We start from the raw sequence: 25562 nt of genomic DNA, 5'->3' as shown, positions 1-25562 counted from the left end.
CTCCCCACACTCTTCCTTTACCTGATCTAGACTTAGGTTTCTCCCATGGCTTCTTTTCCTATCCAGCCTACATCCCGAAAGCCAGCACTCACTCGCTCCCTTGCTAGTGCTCCCTTGTGCTTTCCCTGTATCCACCCAGCAAATCTTTCTAGTCGTCCACATTTTTCATATGGGCTGCTCAAGAACCAAAAAGCATGAAACTTGGTGCCTCTACAGATTCATGACCTCTAATCTCATCTCTAAATGAGCTGAGTCTTCCTGCAGCCTGGATGTCCTCCTGCATCATGGATGGGAAGGGGAAGGAATTTAATCTTTACCTTGTCTTCCAGACATCTTTCCCACTGTCTCCCCTTCCTGCTCTTGATATATGACCTCACCTCCTAGTTCACAGAAAACACAAATCAACAGAGAATTTTCTCCGCGTCCTGCCCCGGCCACCGAAATGGCATCTGCATTCACACTCGTCTTGACTTCCTTTCCTCTGAGTGGATCAGAATAAACCCATTCACCAGTTCCCTGGGTCCTCCCTGAGCCCTCTCTTCTATGCACAGAGGCCACACTCCATTATTATCCCTTCTCTTTTATCCTCAACCTTCCAACTTCTAGGCTTTCCCTACAAAACACAAAAATACTAAAATTTTAAAAATAATGGTACGAAATTAAAAAAAAAAAAAGAACTTACTAGTCTTTCTTTCCTTTAACGCTGGTAAGGACAGAGGGCTTTTTTTTCTTCACATTATTTCATAGTGTGATGATGTTTAGAAATTAACAAGATAATTAACTTTGCTGTCTTACTTGGGCTAAGAGATACTTAGGTCATTTCCTTTTCTAGCCAGCTCTTACGTGTTTCCAATTTGAGGCCATAAAAATGTATTAGAATCTAGGAAGCACCTAATAACTAGTCCATTATTCAATGGCTAGATATATTTTAAAATAATTGTAGCTACAAGTAGATTAATGAATCCTCTCAGACCAAAAAATCCCCAAACCTCATAAATCACATGAAGTAGAGATAGCTGTTACTGTAGCTGCATGCCAAAAATACCTCTGTACATGCCTTCTATTTTTGCTCCTGCCCAGCTGAAGGTGAAGGAACTAACTCTAGATGAAGTCATGAAGTTTTAAAAAATCTTCTGCCCCAGTTTTCTTCTGTACTCTCTTGCTTCAAGCCTCTACTGTACTTACTCAATGCCAGCCTCTTCTTTTTGATGGTAAGGAAGTAACTACACGGCACTGTGATACGTGCAATAAAAACGTATGCACGAATAGTCTGGGAGGAGAGAGGAAGTGACTCACATTCCCTGAGGGAATGGGGAAGATTTCACAAAGGAGGTTCCAACCAATTGAGTCAAAAAGGCTGAACTGGAATTTGCCAGGCAGAAAAAGGATACTCCAGGTAGAGGGAAGAGACACAAGAAAGACAGTTTAACATTTTCCAGCAAGCAAAGTACTGAAGCAGTGATATGAAATTTAAATACAGCCCACAGAAATATTTATGTGGCCTTTGTGCTTTAATTACATCTTTGTATACCCATGAAAATGCCTAAGTCAAAGTATGGCTATAACTTCACCATCTTCCAAAATCATTATCTAATTATCCAGTGCTTCAACTTTATCTTTCCAGTCCTATTTATTTTTTGGAGCATTATCATAACATGTAATATTGTCCTTAAAGCAACCATATGAGTGATAAAAGCGTATAAATATTTTTCCTAATAAAAGTCAAGGTGCTGATCAGTTAGGATAAGAGAATTGTTCAATGCCATGCAAACTAGAAACCCTGGGATAGAATAAGAATCAGGATAATTAAAATCAATGATCTCGGCTGGGCACGGTGGCTCACGCCTGTAATCCTAGCACTCTGGGAGGCCGAGGTGGGAGGATTGCTCGAGGTCGGGAGTTCAAGACCAGCCTGAGCAAGAGAGAGACCCCATCTCTACTAAAAAATAGAAAGAAATTATCTGCACAACTAAAAATATATAGAAAAAATTAGCCAGGCATGGTGGCGTATGCCTGTAGTCCCAGCTACTCGGGAGGCTGAGGCAGGAGGATCGCTTGAGCCCAGGAGTTTGAGGTTGCTGTGAGCTAGGATGACGCCACAGCACTCTAGCCAGGGCAACAGAGTGAGACTCTGTCTCAAAAAAAAAAAAATCAATGATCTTTTCCTATTACTTTAATAGACCTCAACCCCCATTCATGGCCGTAATAACGTAGTCACTAAAACATGTCTTTTCCTAAGAACATTTGCTAGAACTGTTGGCTGTATCAAAGGGTGACTTTATCCACAACTGCCCCCAATTGCATCAGCCACCCTCCCCATGAAACCAAGTTCTCTGTGTGTTTGCAGATGGCCACTACTTAAGCCATTCTCCTCTAGAAATTGTAGTATTGCCCCTAGCTAGAACCCTTATTTTTCTGTGAGTTCACCACCGGTTTCTCTGTCTATGTGAGTTCTTCCACACCTGAACTATTCTCTCCTTTTTGACCATCTCAAATCTCATGGGATCCTATCCCAAATACTACAAAGACCAGTTTTGTTTTGTCTTGTCTTTGAATACACAATTCTACTTTTTCAGCTCCTTTCAAGTCTTTTTCTATAAATATGGCCCAAATTCCTGGCTCTATTGATAGAGTTTGTGGGTGGGGAGGGGCCCTTTTGCAATCTTAGATAACTCGTATCACTTCCACCCATGAAATACTGGCCCACGTTGCGAATTCTTTACTTGATTTCAAGCAAGATAAGTTCCCGTCTTAGTCCCGTATTGCTCCAAGCACAGGACCCTCACCTAGTAGATTCTGACTCCTATGTTTTTCTCCTTCAACAGCCTCACTTCTTTCACTCTAATTACTCTTCAGAGTAAAGAATTTATATGCTCCTTACTTCCGTGTCTGAGTTCTCTCTCTTTCTCTCTCTCTCTCTCTCTCTCTCTCTCTAGCTATGGCCTCAAGGATTTTAAAAATGTATTCAGGCTGGGAGCGGTGGCTCATGCCTGTAATCCTAGCACTCTGGGAGGCCGAGGCGGGCGGATTGTTTGAGCTCAGGAGGTCGAAACCAGCCTGAGCAAGAGCAAGACCCTGTCTCTACTAAAAATAGAAAATAAATTAATCAGCCAACTAAAAATATATAGAAAAAATTAGCCGGCCATGGTGGCGCATGCCTGTAGTCCCAGCTACTTGGGAGGCTGAGGCAGGAGGATCGCTTGAGCCCAGGAGTGTGAGGTTGCTGTGAGCTAGGCTGATGCCATGGCACTCACTCTAGCCCAGGCAAAAGAGTGAGACTCTGTCTCAAAAAAAAAAATGTATTCAATATTGTTATGGATTAAAAATGATCTCAGAGTAAAGATATAGCCAAGATTGTGGTTGTAAGTCCCTTTGTTAAGATCTCAGAAAGATTTAAGGGTATACCATGTAGACCCTTTTTGTGAGACACCAGGATTTCTAAGAATCTTAGAGTGGCATATCAGAGCAATCTCACAGGTGGCCCAAGGTACAGAATAGCCTGTCTCAGAAAAAAAAATATGGGTGTGTGGCTTCTGTCTAGAGGAATGGATTATAATTTGATATATAAGAGACCCACAGTTTGTAAAGCAATTTTACTATATTGAATTGTAAAGAATAGGAACAGGCTGGGCATGGCAGCTCATACCTGTAATCCCAGCACTTTGGGAGGCCAAGGTAGGAGGATTGCTTGAGGCTAAGAGTTCAAGACCAGCCTGGGCAACATATGGAGACACCAATCTCTACAAAAAATTAGCCAGGTGCACTGGTTTGCTCCTGTAATCCCAGCTACTCAGGAGGCTGAGGTGGGAGGATCACTTGAGTCTAGGATCCAGCTTGAGCAACAGAATGAAAACCTGTATCTATTTAACACATTAACTGCCATGTGAGTTATATTTAACATATGCTAGTTTTGAGCCTGGGGCCTCGTGAAGCATATGTAACTCACATGTCTCTTTGCCTTGGGAGGCGCATGGTGTGCAGGCAACTCACGCTGCCGTGCTGTAGCATGCAAGTTATGTGATGGGTGGCCCCCTAGGCAAAACCCTGCAGTTAGTTCATGAAAATCTTACTTGTTGATGTTCTTATTGTTACAATTAATATTGACAATTTAATTGCACATAACTCGCACATAGAAAACAATAAAAAATAACAAATTTTTCATTAAATTAGAAAATGTTTTGTTTTCGAAGTTTTTATTCTATTTTCGTAATAAAACACTGTGGCCCAAGGGAAAAAAAAATTTTTATAGTGTGGCAGTCAATGTGTTTAAAAAAAAAAAGGAATGGCTGTTTTTGTGCCTTTCCTTTGGCTCTCACTTTGCTGTAACAGTGGGTCCGGTTGTCATCTGTGGCATATGTACCATGTTCTGTAAACCTATATCTTACTCTTGCCCTATAATCCTATCTTTCCTTAATAAACTTCATTTTCTTGCTTGCCTAAAAAAAACAGAAAAACAAAAAAACAGAAATGGGAAAAGTACAAATTGTAAAGAGGCCTTTGAATTTCAGACTTCTATGGCCAGGAATCTGGCTGAGAAGATTCAGTTGAAAACATGAGCCGCTTTTATGTAAAAGGAAGAATGACCCAGAGATAGAAAAAAAGAAAAGCCCAGAGGGAGGAGACAGAGCTATGGAGAATTACTTCCAGGAACAAGATGATTCCAGGAACTGGTGATAGGTGCCTAGCTAAATTCAGAATCTCTATGGACCAGGGACTGCTATGTGACTCTTATTTTTCTACGTTTTCGAATGGGAGAGAACTATCTTATCTCTGTCTCACCACTGTATGTTTGATGTGTGGGAGCGGATAACCTTGTCACCTTAGTTTATAGGCCTTCAGAACGAGAGGTATGATACTTCAAAAACTTGCTTTTAAGGCTGGCTGCGGTGGCCCACACCTGTAAGTAATCCTAGCACTCTGGGAGGCCAAGGCGGGAGGATTGCTTGAGCTCAGGAGTTTGAGGCCAGTTTGAGCAAGACCACCCCGTCTCTACTAAAAATAGAAAAATTAGCTTGGCATGGTTATTAGCCAGGCATGGTGGCTCGAGTGCCTGTAGTCACAACTATTCAGGAGGCTGAGGCATGAGGATCGCTTGAGCCCTGGAGTTTGAGGTTGCAGTGAGCTATGATGATGCCACGGCACTCTACCCAGGGTGACAGAGCGAGATTCTATCTCAAAAAAAAATCTACACCTGGACCTGATTTAAATAAAAGGATGCTGGGGCTCAAGTCAATAAGATGAAACGATTGGAGTTTGGGGAAGGAGTGAGTGTATTTTGCATGTGAGAAGAACATAAATAATTTATGGACAGAGGGTGGACTGTGGCAGACTTTAAATGGATACAAGTTCTTTAACACTTTTCCCCGTAAGAGGCGGCATGTATGGCCCCCTTTCTCTTGAATCTGGTCGGGCTCTGTGAACTTTTTCACCCATGGAATATGACAGAAATTACACTGTGCAAGTTTCTAGTTTCTAGGTCCAACCTTACGAGACTGGCATCTTCAATTATCTCTCAGAACACTCATTCTCAGAGCCCTAAACCATCAAGAAAGAAAAGTCTGGACCCTATTGGAGAGGACATGTGGAAAGGTCCTGAAACTACATGGAGAGAAAAAGAGCCCCACCTGAGCCTGGACTTCTGGGCACGCCCATTAAGGCATGCAGTGAATCTATGCTGGGCCCTCCAGACTAGCTATGCTGCCAGCGGAATATGATTGAGTGATCCCAGTCAATGCCTCAGTTCTTTTTTTTTCTTTTTCTTTTTTTATTCTAGATAGTTCAACTCTAGTTGTTGGATGCCTCAGTTCTTATGAGGACATCGGTCATATTGGATCAGGCCCCCACCCTGATGATCTCATTTAACCTTAATTACCTCTTTAAAGATCTATCTCCAAATAGAATCACATTGAGGGTTAGGGATTCGCCATATGAATTTGCTGGGGAACACAACTCAGTCCCTAACAGTCACTTTGGTAAAAAGTATTACAAATAATATCCTTTCTATTATAATTGTCACACGCTTTACTTCCGCTTATGCATAGTCCCCACAAATCAGTTAATTTTTCTTTAAATACTTTTCTTTTTAAGAAATTAAAACAGGAGAAAAGGTTTTTAAAAAATATTTACCCATTTATTTAGTATATTTGGGACTCTTCATTTTCCTTCAGCCTGAAGAAATTCCTTTAGTATTTCTAAAGGGGGCATGTATGGATCTGCTGCCAACCCATTCTCTCAGCTTCTTTCGTCTAAAAAGGACTTTGTTTTTCCTTTTTTCATTTTTGAAGGATATTTTTGTTCCAAATAGATTTTTTTGTTCAACAGTTTCTTTTTTTTCCCAGTATTATTTCATTGTCTCCAGACTATCATACTTTCTGAGAAAAAGTCTGGTAATTTCTTGCTTTTCTTTGCATTATGTGTCGTTTTTCTCTGGCTATACTTAGGATCTTCTTGTTATAACTGATTTTCAGCAATTTGATTATGATGTGCCTTGGTAGTGTGTGTGCATTAATGCTGCTATGAGTTTTTGAGCTTGTTGCATCTACAGGTTTATAGTTTTCATCAAATTTGAAAATTTTTAGGCTATTCTTCAAATATTTTTTCCCCCTTCTTTTTACTCTCCTGGGGTTCTAAGTATGTGTATCATATCACTTGATATTACAGCACCATTAACTGATCAATGTTCTTTTCTTCATTGTTGTATTTTTTCTCTAGTTTTTTTTTTTTACTCTCTTTGGTTTAGCTTGGATAGCTTTCATCACTATGTCTTTAAAGTCTCTGATCTTTTCTTCCAAAGTTTTAATTTATTATTAAACCCGTCCGGTGAATTTTTATTTCAGATATTGTATTTTTCAGCTTTGTAAGTTCAACATACTTTTAACATCTTTTTAATATGTTAATGTTTTCCTTTATTTCTTGTGTATATTTATAATAGCATGTTTTATAGCCCTTTTTTCCTAATTCCCTCAAGTCCGTCATTTCTGATTCTTTTTTTATTTTATTATTTTTAATTGACACATAATAATTGTACATATTTATGGGATATAATGTAATATTTTGATACATGTATACAATGTGTAATGATCAAATCAGGGTAATTAGCATATCCATCACCTCAAACATTTATTATTTCTTTGTATTGAGAACATTCAAAATCTGCTCTTCTAGCTATTTGAAAATATACAATAAATAGTGGTTAATTATAGTTACCCTTTCAGTGCTATAGGACACTAGAATTTATTCTAATCTTGCTGTACTTCTGTATCCATTAACCAAGCTCTGGCTATCCCTTCTCCCCGCTACCTTTCCTGCCCCTATTATTGTACTCTTACCTTCTATAAGATAAACTTTTCTAGCTTCCATGCATGAGGAAGAACAAGTGGTATTTATCTTTCTGTGCTTGGCTTATTTCACTTACCATAATTTTCTCCAAGCTAATCCATGTTGCCATGAATGACAGAATTTTGGGTTTTTTTAAAGGAGAAATAATATTCCATTGGATATATATACCACATTTTCTTTATCCATTTGTCTCTTGATAGACACTTAGGTTGGTTCCATATCTTAGCTATGTGAATAGTGCTACAATAAACATGGAAGTGCAGATGTCTTTCACATACTGATTTCCTTTCCCTTGGATATATACCCAGTAGTGGGATTGCTAGATCATATGATAGTGCTGTTTTTAATTTTTTGAGGAGCCTCTGTAACTATTTTCCATAATGGCTATACTAATTTACATTCCCACCAACAGTGGATAAGAGTTCCATGTTCTCCACATTCAGCCAGCATTTGTTATTTTTCATCGCATTGATACTAGACATTCTAACCTGGGTGAGATAACTCATTGTGGTTTTGATTTGCATTTCCCTGATGACTAGTGATGTTGAACATTTTTTCATATAGTTGGCCATTTGTATGTCTTCTTTGAGAGAGGCCTATTCAGTTAGTTTGTCCATTTTAAAATCAGATTATGTTTTTGCCATTGAGTTGTTTGAGGTATTTGTATATTCTGGATATTAGTCCCTTGCTGGATGAATAGTTTTTAAACATTTTCTCCCAATCTGTGGGTTGTCTCTTTGTGTGTGTGTGTGTGTGTGTGTGTGTCCTTATCTGGTTTTCATATCATGGTAATGCTGGCCCCATAAAATGAATTTGGAAGAATTCCCTCCTATTTAATTTTCTGAAAGAATTTGGGAAGAATTGATATTAATTATTCTTTACATGTTTGGTAGAATTCCACAGTGAAGCCATTAAGTTCTGGGCTTGGCTTTGATGAGGGATTTTTTATTATAGATTCAATCTCAGTAATTATAATTGGTCTGTTCAGATTTTCTCTTTTTTCTTGGCTCAATTTTTGTAGGTTGCATGTGTCAAGGATGGTATCCATTTCTGCGAGGTTTTCTAATTTGTTGGCATATAGTTGTTTATAATAGTAACTAATGATCCTTTGTATTTCTGTAGTATCAGTTGTAATGAATTCTTTTTTGCTTCTGATTTGAGTCTTTTCTTCTTCTTCCTCTTTTTTAGTGTACCTAGTGGCTTGTCAACTTTTTCTTTTCAAAAAGTAACTTTTTATTTCACTGATAGTTTGTATTTTTTTTAGTCTCAATTTTGTTGATTTCTGATCTTTATTATTTTATTCCTTCTACTATTTGGAGTTCGGTTTGTTCTTGCTTTTCTAGTTCCTTGAGACATATCATTAGGTTGTTTATTTGAAATATTTCTACTTGTTAAAAAAATTTAGGTGTTTATCGCTATAAATTTCCCTCTTAATATTGCTTTTGTTGTGTCCCATAGGTTTTGATATGTGTGTTTCTATTTTCAGTTATTTCAATAAATACATTTTTCAATGTCTTCTTAATTTCTTCATTGATCCTTTGATGGTTCAGGAACATGTTTAATTTCCATGTATTTGTACACTTTTGAAAGTTCATCTGGTTATTGATTTCTAGTTTTATTCCATTGTGATAAGAAAAGATACTTGATATTATTTTAATTCTTTTAAATTTGTTGAGACTAGTTTTGTGGCCTAACACGAGATCTAATCTGCAGAATGTTGCATGTGCTGATGAAAAAAATGTGTATTTTTTAGCTGTTGGGTGAAATGCTCTGTAAATGTCTGTTAGTTCCATTTGATCTAAAGTGTAGTTAAAATCCAATGTTTCTTCATTGATTTTCTGTATAAATGGTCTGTCCAAATACTTAGAGTAGGATGTTGAAGGTCCCAACTATTATTGTACTGGAGTCTATCTCTCTTTTTATTTTTCCCAGATCAAATGTGATTTATATTTATTTTTTATTTCAGCATATTATGGGGGTACAAATGTTTAGGTTACATATATTGCCTTTGCCCCACCTGAGTCAGAGCTTCAAGCATGTCCACCCCCCAGACAGTACACACTGCACCCATTGTGTATATACCCATCTCCTCCTCCCCTCTCCCATCTGCCTGACACCCAATGAACGTTACTACTATACGTGCACATAAGTGTTGATAAGTTAATACTAATTTGATGGTTGAGTACACGTGGTGCTTGTTTTTCCATTCTTGTGATACTTCACTTAGTAAAATGGGCTCCAGCTCTATCCAGGATAATACAAGAGGTGCTAGATCACCATTGTTTTTTGTGGCTGAGTAGAACTCCATGGTACACATATACTGTATTTTATCAATCCATGTCACTCCATAAATTAATATTGCTATCTTAGAGACAGAAATGATCTCAGGAGTTTTGTGGCGCTTTGCCCTGAAGGAATATGTGAACGTGTTAGTTTGCATGTCAAAAGCTGCTCCACCTCAGGAGGGCATCTCAAAGGTCAGTAGCAGCTGCTTTCCAAGGTGATGCTTCAGTCTCAAACCTGTGGTTTTCACCTGCTTTGAAGGACAAAGCAAGGTCTGCATGGAATCACAGGATGAGAGCTGATCAAAGAGATAGATACCTGCGGCTAAAAACAATTAGCCCAAGGGACAGTTCCTGCTTGACTCCTGATTACCTGTCTCCATTTGCCATAACGAGATAAAGAAATATGGAGCCACTATATCCCTGTTTAATCCTTCTGTTAAGTGATAGCTTTATCTTAGAACTTAGAAGTTTGTCCTTGAAAGATTTTGTAACCATTTGTTCACACAGATAGAGTTAATTAAGGGATCTATAGAAGCCTTTTGAAATACTTTTAACCTAAAACAAACTACCTGTTATTATGTAAATCTGTTACCCCTGGCAACTGATGTCTGTACCGACAAATAACCATGTGAAACTTCATTCTGGGCCTCACAATTAATGGGGATATTGTGGGGACCCGTGAGTACCCCTGCTTTACTTCTTCTTTGTAAATCTATAAAACTATACCTTTGTCTCTGTATATTCTTTTATTTCTATTATTTTCCATTTTCTACTATTTTCTTATCCTTTGTGACAACCCCTGCCTAAGGGACCCGATTTTTTGCTGGGAGCGTAGCTAACTCCCTGCAAATCCACTCATGTATTGATGGGCACTTGGGTTGATTCCACATCTTTGCAATTGTGAATTGTGCTGCTATAAACATTCTACTGCAGGTGTCTTTTTTACAGAATGTCTTTTGTTCCTTGGGTAGATGCCCAGTAATGGCATGGCTGGATCAAATGGTAGTTCTACTTGTAGCTCTTTGAGGTATCTCCATGTTACTTTCCACAGAGGTTATACTAGTTTGCAGTCCCACCAGCAGTGTATGAGTGTTCCTATCTCTCCACATCCATGCCAACATTTATTGTTTTCGGACTTTTTGATAAAGGCCATTCTCACAAAACAGATTGAGCTTTAAAAATAACCGTACTAATATCTACAGACATTTCTAAAGTACTAACAGGCACATTTAAATAATCTATGTTTAACTTTTTTAAGTACTCCAGAGGGTAACATTTTGGCCAGCGTGGTGGCTCATGCCTGTAATCCCAGCACTTTGGGAGGTTGAGGTGGGAGGACTGTTTTAAGCCAGGAGTTTGAGAACAGCCTGTGAAACATAGTGAGACCCTGCCTCTAAAAAAAAAAAAATAAATCAAAAAAATAGCTGGCTGTGGTGGTGCATGCCTGTAATCCCAGCTAGTCAGGAGGCTTAGCCTGGAGGATTGCTTGAGCCCAGGAGTTTGAGGTTGCTGTGAAACATAGTGAGACCCTGCCTCTAAAAAAAAAAAAATAAATCAAAAAAATAGCTGGCTGTGGTGGTGCATGCCTGTAATCCCAGCTAGTCAGGAGGCTTAGCCTGGAGGATTGCTTGAGCCCAGGAGTTCAAGGTTATAGTGAGCTATGACCATGCCACTGCACTCTAGCATAGGCAACAGAGCAAAATCCTGTCTTAAAAAAAAAAAAAAAGTGTCCCTCCTGACGTAAGACCCTTTACTCCACATAGCAGCTCTCAAAGTCATTAAGTCGTATTTGGTATAAAAATAAAGCTTTTTACACACACTGAACAAAACTATCTTTGACATTACTTTACTGAGTGGGGTTTAAAGGAGTTTGGAAAAATGTTATCCTCTTCTTCCCTTCCCCCATGTTAAAAGTTTTATGTATTTTTCCACACATTTTTGTTCATACATACATACAACACTAAAAATACCCCAAACGATATGGGACATTACACCTTTTACTTTGTAGTTTGTTTTTCTCATCTTTTCAGGTCAACAGATACAAACTTAACATTCTTTTTAGTGGTGAGAGAATATTCTATTATATGGATGTGCCACAATTTATTCAACTATTTACCTGATTAACATTGAGATTTCCGGTTTTTTTTTTTTTACTCCCGATATATCAACAAACATCTGTGCACCTACATTTTCAAATTTTCATGCATGGGTCCTTTGATTTTTATAGGATAATGTCCCAAAAGGCTGTTCACTGAAAAATAGGTGTATTCAATTTTAGTACACACCCAGGTAACTTTGCAGCACTGTTCTGCCAGCAACGTTTGTGTGCCTGTTTCCCTGCATCTTCACCAACATGGATGTTGTCACTATTTTGACCTCAAACCAATCTGATGAAAAATGGTATTACATTGTTGCTTATAAAAAAATTCCATTAATCCTTAATGAGGGTGATCATACTTTATGTTTGCTGACTTTTTCAATGTCCTGTTTTATGAATTGCTTATTTACAGCTTGATCGTTTCTCCAATAACTTAAAAGTTCTCTCTCTATATAGGGACATTGACATGTTTTTTATCACTACACAAATAGTTCTTCTAGTCCACTTGTTCTTTTAGCTTTGACTGTAGTCCCCAGCCATATGAAATTTAATTTTTTGTTACATGTGTCTTTTAAAAAGATCTTCTTGGCAGGGTGCAGTGGCTCACGCCTGTAATCCTAGCACTCTGGGAGGCCGAGGTGGGCGGATTGCTCAAGGTCAGGAGTTCGAGACGAGCCTAGCAAGGGTGAGACCCCATTTCTACTCAAAATAGAAAGAAATTAGCCAGACAACTAAAACTATATAAAAAAAATTAGCCGGGCATGGTGGTGCATACCTGTAGTTCCAGCTACTTGGGAGGCTAAGGCAGAAGATTGGTTGAGCCCAGGAGTTTGAGGTTGCTGTGAGCTAGGCTGACACCACCACAGCACTCTAGCCCAGGCAACAGAGCGAGACTCTGTCTCAAAAAAAAAAAATCTTGTTTAAAAGATCATTTCTACCCTAAGATTACATAAGGCTTTTCTTTACATATATATCCTTGTATTGTGTTTCAGTTGTTGATAACAATGTGAGAAATTTCTGCAACTTTCTTTAAAAGAACTTTTTTTTAAAAAGGAAGAATTTTGCAGCCACTTGGATGGAACTGGAGGCCATTATTCTAAGTGAAATAATTCAAGAACAGAAAAATAAATGCTCCATGTTCTCACTTATAAGTGGCAGTTAAACTATGACTATGCAAGGACATGAGGAGTGGTACAACACTGGAGACTCAAGAGAGGGGAGAGTAGGAGGGAGGGAGGGATGAAAAATTACATATGGGGTATAATGGACACTATTCAGGTGATGGGTACAAAAGCTCAGACTTCACCACTGAGCAATATAGGCAGGTACTGGAACTCAACTTGTACCCCCTAATTCTATTAAAATAGATAAAAGGAGAAAAAATGAAAAAGGAAAGGCAAGGGCAAAGAGAGAACAAGAAAGAAGGCTGGACATGACTGTCCCATGGTTTTAGTTAAGAAAAATTCTACATTTGAGAAAATGAAACTTGCTGTGTTGTGAATTTTTATAACACAAAGCCACATTCTCAGAAAAAGCACAATTTAAAAAATGTATTTTGATGTATTCACTCCCATTAATGTGGATGAAATTTTACACATATGTACATCATTTTATACTTATATACATATATCAATTATTTTTATTCCCACCTTTCTTGAATAATGCTTATCTATTAAGATTGAAGAAAAGGAAGAACAAGATTATTTGGAAAGTTATTCAATCCTCCCTACTTTAACCAAATACAAATACAGAAATTCTCCATTTTAAAATGTCATATATTTTAAGTCAACTAAATTGGCACAAATATTACTTAAAACAATAGCATGCCAAAGAAAGGTCTATGCATGATTTATTTATTTAAAATATTATGACTCTGGATGTAAATACATACGGGCTTACATAATTTATGGTTATCCATATAAACCCTCAACTAAAATGCTTAATTGTTCATCTGTAATGCCTTTCGTTCTAATAAGCATAATGGTAAATTTTCTATCTCACTGAAATTGTTTAAAGCCTTTTGAATCTTGATTTGTGAAGAAATTATTGAAAAATAACTACATCAAACAATATTGTTTGCGATGCTGTCACAGATTTCTCCATGGCAAAATAGTCACATATGGTTATTGCACAATTCATAGGTACAGGTTATGTGCATATAAACTCTCTACATAATGACAGTGTTTTCACTGCAACTTGCTCAACACATTTAAAATTACTGAAATACAATTTACAAAATCTTTAACAATATACTTTTAAAAGTATCCTGAGGATATTACAAAATTCATTTTACCAGCCCTTCATTTCTATGCTTTGACTCTTTAATTTCCAAGATAGTAGTTGTCCATATTCTATTCCATAAAAATGCTCTTATTTTATAGTTCCTATTAAACAAAATATATTTAAGCTAAAGAGTATATAATTGTCCCATAAACACTTAGTCCCATCTGCCTGCAGTCTTACTGGTTAAAATCAAGTATTTATCAAGTTTTCTATAATTCTGAATCAGAAAAGGTATAGCACAAAACAGACAGAGATAGGATTTAGCACATTTAAGTTAAAAGCATTGTGCAATCTTAATATTTTGGTCATATTTTATAATAAAATAATATTTTGGCATAAATAATAAAATATAAGGTTTATTTTCTATTAATGGTACTTCTGGAGGGTATTTTACATTTGTAAATACTATCTATTTAATTTGACTGTCTTCACATTTGTTTCTAAAAACACTGCTATAAGGTTTTCAGAACTTTGAGACTAAAAGCACCTAAAAATTAAGAAGATAAAATAAAATTTAAGTAAAATGCTTGATGCTCAAAAATCCCTTGACAAAGTCACACACTTTTAAGTGTCTTACATATGCCAACACAGAATCTTTATTGCCTACTAAGACTTATTTGACTCAACATAATCTTAAAAATAATAATCTTGAAAGTCTTGAAATTTATTTGAAAATTAGGATGGGAATTCAAAAATGAAAAAAAAAACAGTTGCAAAAAAAGTTGTTATTCTGGTGGCAGTAGTTGTTATGGCACAAAAACATATGAAAAGATTTGTAGTTTTCACTTATATATACACAAACTAGTTCAAGTAAGATGCATAAGATATGTACATATACACACACACACACACACATATACATACACACAACTTGGGCTCTAGAGGGGAAAATGATAAAAACTACATGAGCCATTTGGCTCGTTTATCACTGAAATCCCAATGATAGCTTTAATGGAGATGTTATTTGTTTGATTTTTACCCAAATGTCAATCTATCATTAATTAAGAGGAGAAGAATTTGAGAGGTATAAGTCTGATAAAGGAAGAAAGAGAGTAGAGAATTAAGTGATGAGTATTATGTGCAAACTGCCTTTACAAAAAGGGTATTTTTACTGTAAAAGAAATTCATGCAGAGATATCTGCAGAAGAGTTTATCAACAATAAGAAAACAAAAGTCCTTTAACACTATGACATACTCAGTATAACGTACTATAAATATGTATTATAACAGCATTACCTACACATTCTATTTTAGGCAATGTAATCTAATTATGAATGACCTTGTTAATTTTTAAGGCATCAGTGCATCAAGGGTAAAGCTCCATAAAATAAATAGAAAAACAAGAAAGCATTTGCTTATTTGTGGCATAGAGGGTGATCACTGTACATTATATCTGTTGGCCACTTCCATAGTAGGTAATAAATTATACATCTTATTTGTGAAAATGTTACAGCATAAATTTCACATCATTTTTCAACACTTCATTTAAGGGGCTAAACTGATCTGGCAGTATTCTCATTTTCATTGTTCCATCAGCTCCACAAGAGAAAATGTGATTTGCTGGCCCTGTTTCAATTTGCATCACTCCTGTTCCAATATTCCTAAAAATGGACTGACGAGCATGTTCATTGATAAAAGTGTGGAGAAGACCAAAGGTAGAGAGACTCCAAATCTGAAAGATACGAAGAACAAAATGAAAATTAGGGTTGATAATTACCTTAAGAATATAAATGAAAATTTTAGGTCTGCCTTCCTGTACAGATAAGGAATTTCTAAAATAAAGATGGAGAAAAATCTGTGTAGGCCTAGGATTGTTAACACCTAAATTCTGTATAAGGCGTTGCAATTTACCAAGTGCTTTAATATTATTAAATACTTAAAAATCCATCCAGTAAGAGAGTAAGAGAGAAAACTTAGGTATAAGGAGGTTAAGTGTACAATGCTACAGAAAGTTGTGATATCACAGGGATTACAATCAAGATTTCCTATCTCTCAGTAGAGGTTCTGCTGCATAGTTGTACAGTGGGGTAACCCCTTCTCTATAATATTGAATGCTCACCAGGGGATCAGAACAGCCAAAAATACACCTAGAGGCCCTCAGAGCAGGCAAAACTATGTTTTTATTACAAGACACAATTATTACAATTTCAGGATATTTAATTTACTAAGATTTTCTATTTTCAGCCCTTATCAAAATAAATGTGTCTGCTTCGAAAGCAAATTATAAGCGTCTTCACTGATGTGAGGGACCTAAATGCCTTCAGGACATCCACTTTAAGTTTAGAGAAACCAATTTATTTCCTGATTTTATTCAGATCACTAAAAAATAAACCTTTCTTTCTCTACTCTAAGAAAATTCATTAATTCATACTTCCCTGGACACAAATTTGTTAAACTATGGCTTCTGAATACATTGCATAGTTTCAAATCTTTTTTTACTTAATTAAACAATAAACTTCAGAGTCAGAGTACAAACTAAAGAACTAAAACTATGACTTATTCTAAACTGAAGGCAATCCAAATCAGAAACTAGTTTCAAACTAAAAAAAAAATAATTCCATTGGTATATACATTTGACTTTAAGAAAAGCCTTTTTGAAAATCCTACAATTTTAGTGTTTTTTTTTTTTGGCTGAGAATTATGAAAACAATTTGCTGGTTCTAACAAAGTCCATCTTATTGCACTAAATATGCTCACTAGTGCTTAAATTAATGAATTCTAGGAAACTAAACCCTTCAAGTATAGGGTTGCTGATCATTAAAACAATTTAGGGACTGGTCTAAATTGACTTACCCATTTCCAAATAGGGCCAAAGGACCTTCTAGCAAAATCACTAGGTACGTGTTATAACAATGCAGATTCCTGAGTCTCAGATTTACTGAGTGTTTCTGGCATGGGACCCAACAGTTTGAGTATTTAATAAGCTATTTAATGTTTTTTAACAAGCTCTTCATTAACATTTTAAGAAATCTCTCTAAGTTCTAAACATAAGGGAGTTTGAAAAAGATTGTTATAGGAAGGCTCATCTGGGTACACTCAGAATTCTTTTTTTTGCCCTACATATTTTTAGTTATCCAATTAATTTCTTTGTATTTTTAGTAGAGACGGGGTCTCGCTCTTGCTCAGGCTGGTTTTGAACTCCTGAGCTCAAACAATCCGCCCGCCTCGGCCTCCCAGAGAGCTAGGATTACAGGCGTGAGCCACCGCGCCCGGCCAGAATTCTTAAATTAAGCACTGAGTGGTTGGGTACTGATGTTATAAATGAAAAAATGGGAAATAATGTGGGATAAAAGAAAATGTCAGTACATTTCTCAGCATCTGAAAATTAAATTTGGTAAATTATATAACTCTGAACATGGAGTCAAGACTAATTCTAATGTCTGAAATATGCTTATATCCATGGAAAATTTAGTTCTTCAACATGAATTAAGCATGCTTAAAAACAATTGAAAAATAGAAAATTTTCAAGTTAAATATTATTCCATTCATCAAAAGATTAAATAGCAATTAGCACTGTTGACTAGAAAGAAGTTAATGTTACTATCAAATTTAAATAGCCTAGTGTCATCAAGAGGATTTAAGACTTAAGCTGTCCGATGATTTCTTTTCATTTTTTAGGTACTGTGGCATCATCTGTGTTTACCTTTATATTGCCTTCAGCAGATCCTGTAACAAAGTACTCTTCAGTTGGATCAATAGCAATGGCTTTAACAGGAGAATCATGGCTCTGGAAAAGCTGCCTCTGTTGTCGCTGGCGAAGGTCAAATACACATGTAAAACCTTTTCTGCCACCTGATATCAGCAGCTGATGTTTTGGAGCATATGCTAAAACTGTGGCTCCACTATCATGGCAGGTAAAAGCTGAAAGTTAAAAAACAAAACAATCATTTAACAATAAAAGAAAAAGACTTGTGGCTTTTGGCCAAGATGAAGTAATAGACCAGACTTGCTCTCCTGCTTGAAACAATTAAAACATCAAATGAAATATAACAAACAGGGCTGAGCTTGGTGGCTCAAGCCTGTAATCCTAGGACCCTGGGGGGCTGAGGAGGGAGGATTGATCACTTGAGCTGAGGAGTTCAAGACCAGCCTGAGCAAGGGTGAGACCGTTTCTCCCGAAAACAGAAAAAATTAGCTGGGTGCGGTGGTGTGCACCTGTAGTTCCAGCTACTGAGGAGGCTGAGGCAAGAGGATCCCTTAAGCCCAGGAGTTTGAAAGAGCTATGATGACAACACTGCATTCTAGCTGGGGTGACAGAGCAACACTCTGTCTCAAAAAAAAGAAAAAAGAAAAGAAAAGGAAGAAAAGAAAGGAAGAAACAGTGGACATCAGGCAAGGAAAAAGAAGGATCTCTGAGAGATGGGAAACAAACTGGGCGAGTCACACAAGTGCCCTGGCTTATTGCCTAGAGAGAGTTTTCTGGCCATGCCACAAGGAGGGGAACCCCAGCTGACCTGGTTCCATACCAGCTGTAGTGGAAAACTTCCTAATTCACAAGGCTTTGGGTAGAGCATTCAGAGGGTTTGCCTAAGCAGTGGAGCAAAATCATTCCTAGACCAAATGTTGGTTTGTGTTGTTTAACAAAGGCCCCAACAAATCCAACTACTCTCAAGTAATTTAGCTTTGTCACAGAACAAACCTCAAGAATATTTACAGAATACAAAAATAATCAGCATCTAATAAGGTAAAATTCACAATGCCCGGCCTCTAATAATTACAAGGAATGCAAAGAAACATGAAAATATAACCCATAAGGAAAAGAAAAATCTATCAATTGAAACTAACCCAGAAAAGATACAGATGATAGCATTAGTAGATAAGAAAATCAAGTCATTCTAACTGTACTTCACACATTCAAGAAGCTGGGTGAAAGACTGAGCAATTAAGTAGAGATATGAAAGACACAAATCAAAATTTTAGAGATTAAAAACTACAATGCTCAAGATGAAAAGTAAACTGGGTGAGAGTAACAGCAGATTAAACACTGAAAAGAAAAGATTAGTGATTCTGAAGACACAGCAATAAAATATCAGTACTATAAAAATACAATTATTATTTTTCTTAAAAAAGTCCAGCCTAACAAATTTCAGGGAAAAAAACTCTGCATACAGCTCAAAGAGAATATGGCATAATGAAGAGTGAAGATTCTGGAATTAGACTGCCGAGGTTTAAATCTTGTCTGGGTTTAAATGTGTACCTTAGGTGAATTACCTACCTAAGTCTCAGTTTCATCATTTGTAAAAGCGGAGATAATAGCACCTACCTAATAGGGTTGTGTTAGGATTAAGTTAGTTAATATATGCAAACCATGTACAGTACATGGCAAATACTAAATATTCAATAAAATTCATCTTCACATGAGCACGTGACTCTAAGTAAAACTAATTACAGAGTAGGGATTTTTGAATTTTTCCATCACTTTGAGATGTAACTTTCTCGGAGTAAAATGCATAAATTTTTAGTGTACATCCTGATGAACTTTGACAAATGAATACATCTGTGTAATCACCACTAAGAACAAGATATAGAATATTTTTATCATCCCAGAAGGTTCCTTCATGTCCCTTTGTAGTCAATCCTCCTCACCAAAGAAAATCACAATTTTGACTTCCACCCAATTAGTTTTACCTTCTTGATCACAAATGAAATCTTACAGTATATACTCTTTTGTGTCTGGCTTCTTTCTCTTAATGTGATGTTTTAGAGGTTAATCCATGTTGTATATGTATCAGTAGGTCATGCTTTTTTATTGATAATATCCTATTACATAAATACACCTGTTTTCTGTTGGACATCTGTCTTGTCTCCAGTTTTTGGCTATTTAAAACATTCTTGGATACCTCATTTCTCTCATGGATCATGCTTTTGGTGCTCTATCTAAAAACTCATCACCAAACTCAAGAGACCTAGATTTTCTCCTGTGTTTTTGTCTAGAAGTTTTATCATTTTTGCATTTTACACGTAAATTTAAGATCCATTTTGAGTTAATTTTTGTGAAAGGTGAGGTCTGTATCTAGGTTCATTTTTTTACTTTTTTTGAGAGAGTCTTGCTCTGTTGCCTGGGGCAGAGTACAGTGGCATCATTGTAATCACTGTAGCTCACAGCAACCTCAAACTTCTGGGCTCAAGCGATCCTCTTGTCTCAGCCTCTGGAGTAGCTGGGATTATGCGTGCATGCCACGACGCCTGGCTAATTTTTCTATTTTAGTAGAGATGGGTCTTGTTCTTACTCAGGCTGGTCTCCAACTCCTGAGCTCAAGCAATCCTCCCACCTTGGCCTCCTAGAGTGCTAGGGTTACAGGTGTGAACCACCACACCTGGCCTTACAGGTTTTTTTTAGAGATGGGGTCTTGCTCTGTTGCCCAGGCTGGAGTGAGGTGGCACAATCATAGCTGACTAAAACCTCACACTCCTGGGCTCCAGTGATGCTCCTGAGTGGCTCAGACTACAGGTACATGGCACTACACCTGGCTACGTTTTCTATTATTTGAAGAGATCGGGTCTTGCTATGTTGCTCGGGCTGGTCTTGAAATCCTGGCCTGAAAAGATCCCCCCACCTCAGCCTTCCAAAGTGCCAAGATTACAGGCATGAGCCACCAGGACCAGCCGCATTTTTTTTACATGTTGATATTCAATTGTTCTCGCACTATTTGTTGAAAAGACTATCCTCTCTCCACTCTGTGCCTTTATCAAAGATCAGTCTACTATATATGTGTGAGTTTATTACTCTCTATTCTGTTCCATGATCTAAGTGTCCACTCTTAAGCCAGTACCACAATGTCTTGATTACTGTAGCTTTCTAGTAAGTCCTGAAATCAAGTAGTGTGAATCCCCCAAGTTTGTTTTTCTTCAGTATTTCATTGAATATTCTAGGTCCTTTGTCTTTCCATATAAATTTTAGATCAGTTTGCTGATATCTACAGAATAGCATGCTGGGATTTTCATTGGGATTGTGCTGAATAAGTTAGAAGAAACTGGCATCTTAATAATATTGAGTCTTCTAATCTTTGAACGTGGAGTATCTTTCCATTTATTTAAATATTCTTCAATTTGTTTCATCATTTTTATAGTTTTCTATACAGAGACTCTATACATATTTTAGATTTATGTCTCAGTATTTCATTATTTTGGGTACTATTCAAAATGGTAATTTTTTAAAAAATTTCAAATTGCAATTGTTCATTGTTGGTACATCAGAAAACAACTAAATTTAGTATAAGTTGACCCTTGAACATCTCTGATTTGAAATACATGGGTCCACTTGTATGTGGATTTTTTTTCAATAAATATATTAGAAAATTTTTTGGAGATTTGCAACAATTTGAAAAAACTTACAGATGAAACACATAGCCTAGAAATATCAAAAAAATTAAGAAAAAGCTATGTCATGAATGCATGAAATATATGTAGATATTATTTTATCATTTACCACCATAAAAGATACACAAATCTATGATAAAATAAAAGTAAAAATTTATCAAACGTACGCACACAAATACTTGCAGACCGTACATGGTGCCATTCAAGGTTGAGAGAAATATAAACAAATGTCAAGATGCAGTATGAAATCATTTTATGTAGGGTTAACTGCATAAAATTAACTGCAGTACATACTGTACTACTGTAATAATTTTGTAGCCACCTCCTGTCGCTATTCAGGTGAGCTCAAGTGTTGTATGTGCTTAAAATGTTCTGTGACACGAATCATCTCCACGTGAGCAGTTTCTCTCTCCAGTAAATTGTGTAACACAGTAAAAAGGGATTGTTCAAGGTTTTCAAGTACTTTTCATTGTGTTTGGTGCAATATGATGAACCTTGAATAACACCATGAGACCCATATGAAGTGCCAATAGTGATGCTGAAAGCGCTCCCAAGAAGCAAAGAAAAGTCATGACATTATACAAGAAAAAGTTGAACAGCCTAGTAGGTACTGGAGACTGAGGTCTGAAGCTGTGGCTGCCTGAATTTCAGGTAGACAATTCACCTTGTAAATGGACAACATAAACTTACAGCATCAATAAATACAGTACAGTAAAGTAAATATATTTCCTCTTCCTTATGGTTTTCTTAATAACATTTACTTTTCTCTAGCTTACTTTATTCTAAGAATACAATACTACAGAATATGTATTGACTGTTTATGTTATTGGTAAAAAATCTAGTCAACAGATGCTGTAGTAGTTAAGTTTTTAGAGAATCAAAAGTTATATGTGGACTTTTGACTGCATAGGAGTTGGTGTTCCTAACTCCTGCATTGTTCAAGGATCAACTGTATATTGATCATGTAATCCTGTGACTTTGATATACCTGCACATTAGTTCCCACAGTTTCTTTTGTGCATTCTTTGGGATATTCTACATAGACAATTATCTCATCTGTGAATAAGGATAGTTTTATTTCTTCCCTTATAATATATACACCTTTTATTCCCTTTTCTTGTGTTATTGCATTAGCTAGGACTTTCAGTACAATGCTGAATAGGAGTGGTGAGTAGGGACATAATACTGAGTGTTAACTAATATTCACAATGATGACCTGTGGCTATCAGATTCAAAGTAAAGACAAAAGATTTTTATATTATCTGTCCTACTGTCCCTCACTAAGGTATAGTGAAGCACTAATTATGTATATTACATCCTTTTGCTTTCAAATTCTGCCAACATGGGCAAAATGAACCTCATAGGCTAATAAATATACGTCATTAAAAACAAATGCATTTAAAAATCATCTTTAGTTTATAAATTTCTTAACTTGCAAAACGTATAAAATGTTTTCAAAACTTACCATGGACTAAACTATTGGTGGGTGCTACAAGAGTATCCCACAAACATATGTTTCTGGAAAAAAAAAGATTACTTCTTGAGTGACACAAAAAATTAACAACAGAACAAAAAACTAAATGTCTCATATAATTACATAACATTTGAATTGAACCTTGCTCTTACAGATTTCTAAATTTATAAAAGCACCAGATACAAGTTGCCAACAAATTTACATATGATAAATTTTATACAAAATTTAAAAACTACTAGCTTACAAAATAATTTCAGATTAACATGCATTTACAAATAATTCTATATGAAGCCTGAATATGGAGACTAGTTTTTGTATTCACAGATTCTCTAATCTAATTGTTGGACTGACATAAACAGACAGCAGAAGACACTGAATTTTCTTTAGCACAAAGAAAACTCATTTCTGCTATATGGTGGCACCAATATATGTAAGAAATTTCTATGATGGGCTGAAGAATCCATAGTCTTACAATCCTGTTTCTAGTGCAAAGTGAGGTCTTACCAATAAATATAAAGGCTCAGCAGCCTTAGTGGGACTTGACAGCAGAACTCAGTTGTATGACGGAAGCCAAAAGAGGGGTGAGGAGATGGGGGCAGGAGGAGACACTTTCTGGCACACTTAGCTTTTCTCTGGGAGCAGGGTAGGAGGGGACTGTCACCAGCTACTGTACAACTAACAAGTCTTTTTGAGTTTCTTGTTTATTTGTTGTGAAACAGTAATAATATCTATCTAATAGGGCCACAGTGAGGATTAACTGAATTAACTAAGTAATATGGCCAATAAATAGGTTTTTTTGCCTCAAGCTTTCTTAAACACATAGAGAATAATATGGATGTTTATTTCACTAACAACCAAGTCCTTTTCTTCTACGCTGTTTTAACATCAGAATATTAAAAATACAGAAGAAATGGATTTTGTTTTTTATGGCATCAAAACTTCCCTAGTGTCAATTAGGACACTAAAAATTGTCTAAGTAAAAAACAAGCCTTTATAATAAAAATATTTTACCTAACGGCATAATTAATAAAAACATTGAGACAAAAGTACATAAAGCAATAAAAAAGTTCCGCTGTACACACACATATTTCAATTTCAGCTGTCATCTCTTACCTATTGTCAGTTGAAAGACCAGCAGTGGCTATCAAAGAGGAGGAACTAACGAAGACAAAATCGTTTGCTGTTTTGTTATGACACTGCCAAGTCTGGAATGGTTACAAACAATTAATGTTATTGTTCTCACTAAAAATTTCATAACCAGGTAGATGTTATTATTCAAAAAGTAATCATATGGTTCATGGCTTTTTAAAATTGTTTGTGTCTTTTTTCCCTCTGAACTTTAGAAAAGTTGTAACAAAAGTAACACAGAGAACTTTCATATAACCTTTAGCCAGATTCAGCAATTTTTAACAATTTACCACATTTGTTTTGTTTCTCCTTCTCATTCATAGATGTACACGCACACACACTTTTCCTGAACCATTGAAGTAGGCTGCATGTGTCATGAACCTTTACAAAGCCCTTTGCTTTTGTCCAACCAAAAGTTCCATGGGAAAAATAAAGTGGATAAACTTCACAATTTTCCCTTAGTATATTCAGTGAAAATTTTTGTCTTAGGAGAAGATAGAAACCAGGTTTTTAGATTATCATAGACTTAATTATCTTTGTTAAGCAATTGGCACCATGTATTTTTAGACATATTTAAACTTTTAAATAATTATTGAAATGCATGGTAAAATTAGTAATAGCCACCAAAATTAGAAAATTTATAGAGTATTTCTCAATATTCCATCAAACAATAAACTTAAGAAACTATGAGAGGTCTAGTCAATTATAAAAGTTTCTAAGTTATATTTGTTTAGATATTTCTCTTCAATAAAAAATGAATGTAAGTATGCCAAAATGACCACACCAAAGATTTTTCCTTTGAGCCACCTTCCCATGCCCCTGGAACACCAGTGGAGCTGGGCTGGAAGATGTGTCCTTAAAACAAACAAAATCTACATTTATCTCTAAAAGCCAGTTATGTACTTTATCTCTAAAAGCAGTCCTTTAGGGAACAAAAACTTGCACATCTAAATCTGTTGGTTTAATGTAAATATGAGAAAAAGATAATATTCTTTCAGGTTACCCTAACTGACCCTCCCCATGCTTGCTTGCTTGCTTGCACTTAGATCAGTACTGTAGTCTAGCCTTTAACCACAGGCAAATTACCAGAATCTCAACCTATATTCTAAATTTATTCCTGATAGGTATTGCTTAGTCTTATAAAGGACTTCATGGAAGAATATTTTAAATATAAATTCAGTATCTACGAAGCCACAGAAGGTTCACCAAGCCTGTATAGTCCTGAATAGAGACGTGTCAATATTCTGCTAAAAAAAGAGATGAATGAGAAAATAACAGTACCAGCTATAGGATGTCCTTTCTACTTAGCCCGTTCATAAGTGATAACTACAGAAAAATAACCAGATGCACTGGTCTGTTAATCATTCTATTTAGGCACAATATCCCGCTTAGGGGATATTGTAGAAAAGGGCACTAGTAATCCACAGGTTGTATAGGTCTCCGGAGGTACCATATTGGTTCTACACATGTTAGCTTTCCAAATTACCAGATATTAATACTAAGGGATTTTTAAGCTTCACAGTGTAATTTTCACATAATACAAGAACAGGAACTTATAGTAAAGTGATTGAGTACACAGTACTAGATTTTATTTATTGGCTTTAATACTTTTTTTTTTTTTGAGACAAAGTCTCACT

The 25562-nt window shown here is 36.2% G+C and overlaps 1 protein-coding gene across 2 annotated transcripts in view; it reads right to left on the bottom strand.

The window, feature by feature from the left end:
• Window positions 1–13553: 13553 nt before the first annotated feature.
• DMXL1 (Dmx-like 1) overlaps window positions 13554–25562 on the bottom strand; it is a 159549-nt gene continuing 147540 nt past the window's right edge. For both annotated transcript variants that reach the window (XM_012659552.1, XM_012659553.1), the window contains 4 exons: window positions 23911–24002; window positions 22789–22841; window positions 17648–17865; window positions 13554–15676 (listed from right to left, as the gene is read on the bottom strand). In XM_012659552.1, the coding sequence (XP_012515006.1) occupies window positions 15452–15676; window positions 17648–17865; window positions 22789–22841; window positions 23911–24002 (588 nt within the window). In that variant the 3' untranslated portion in view covers window positions 13554–15451. The remainder of the gene's footprint in view (window positions 15677–17647; window positions 17866–22788; window positions 22842–23910; window positions 24003–25562) is intronic.

This window comes from Propithecus coquereli, unplaced genomic scaffold (genome assembly GCF_000956105.1).
Source record: "Propithecus coquereli isolate 6110/MARCELLA unplaced genomic scaffold, Pcoq_1.0 Scaffold62, whole genome shotgun sequence".
Taxonomy (NCBI): domain Eukaryota; kingdom Metazoa; phylum Chordata; class Mammalia; order Primates; family Indriidae; genus Propithecus; species Propithecus coquereli.
Note: the sequence above shows the minus strand (reverse complement) of the source record. Positions and strands in the feature narration are given on the sequence as shown.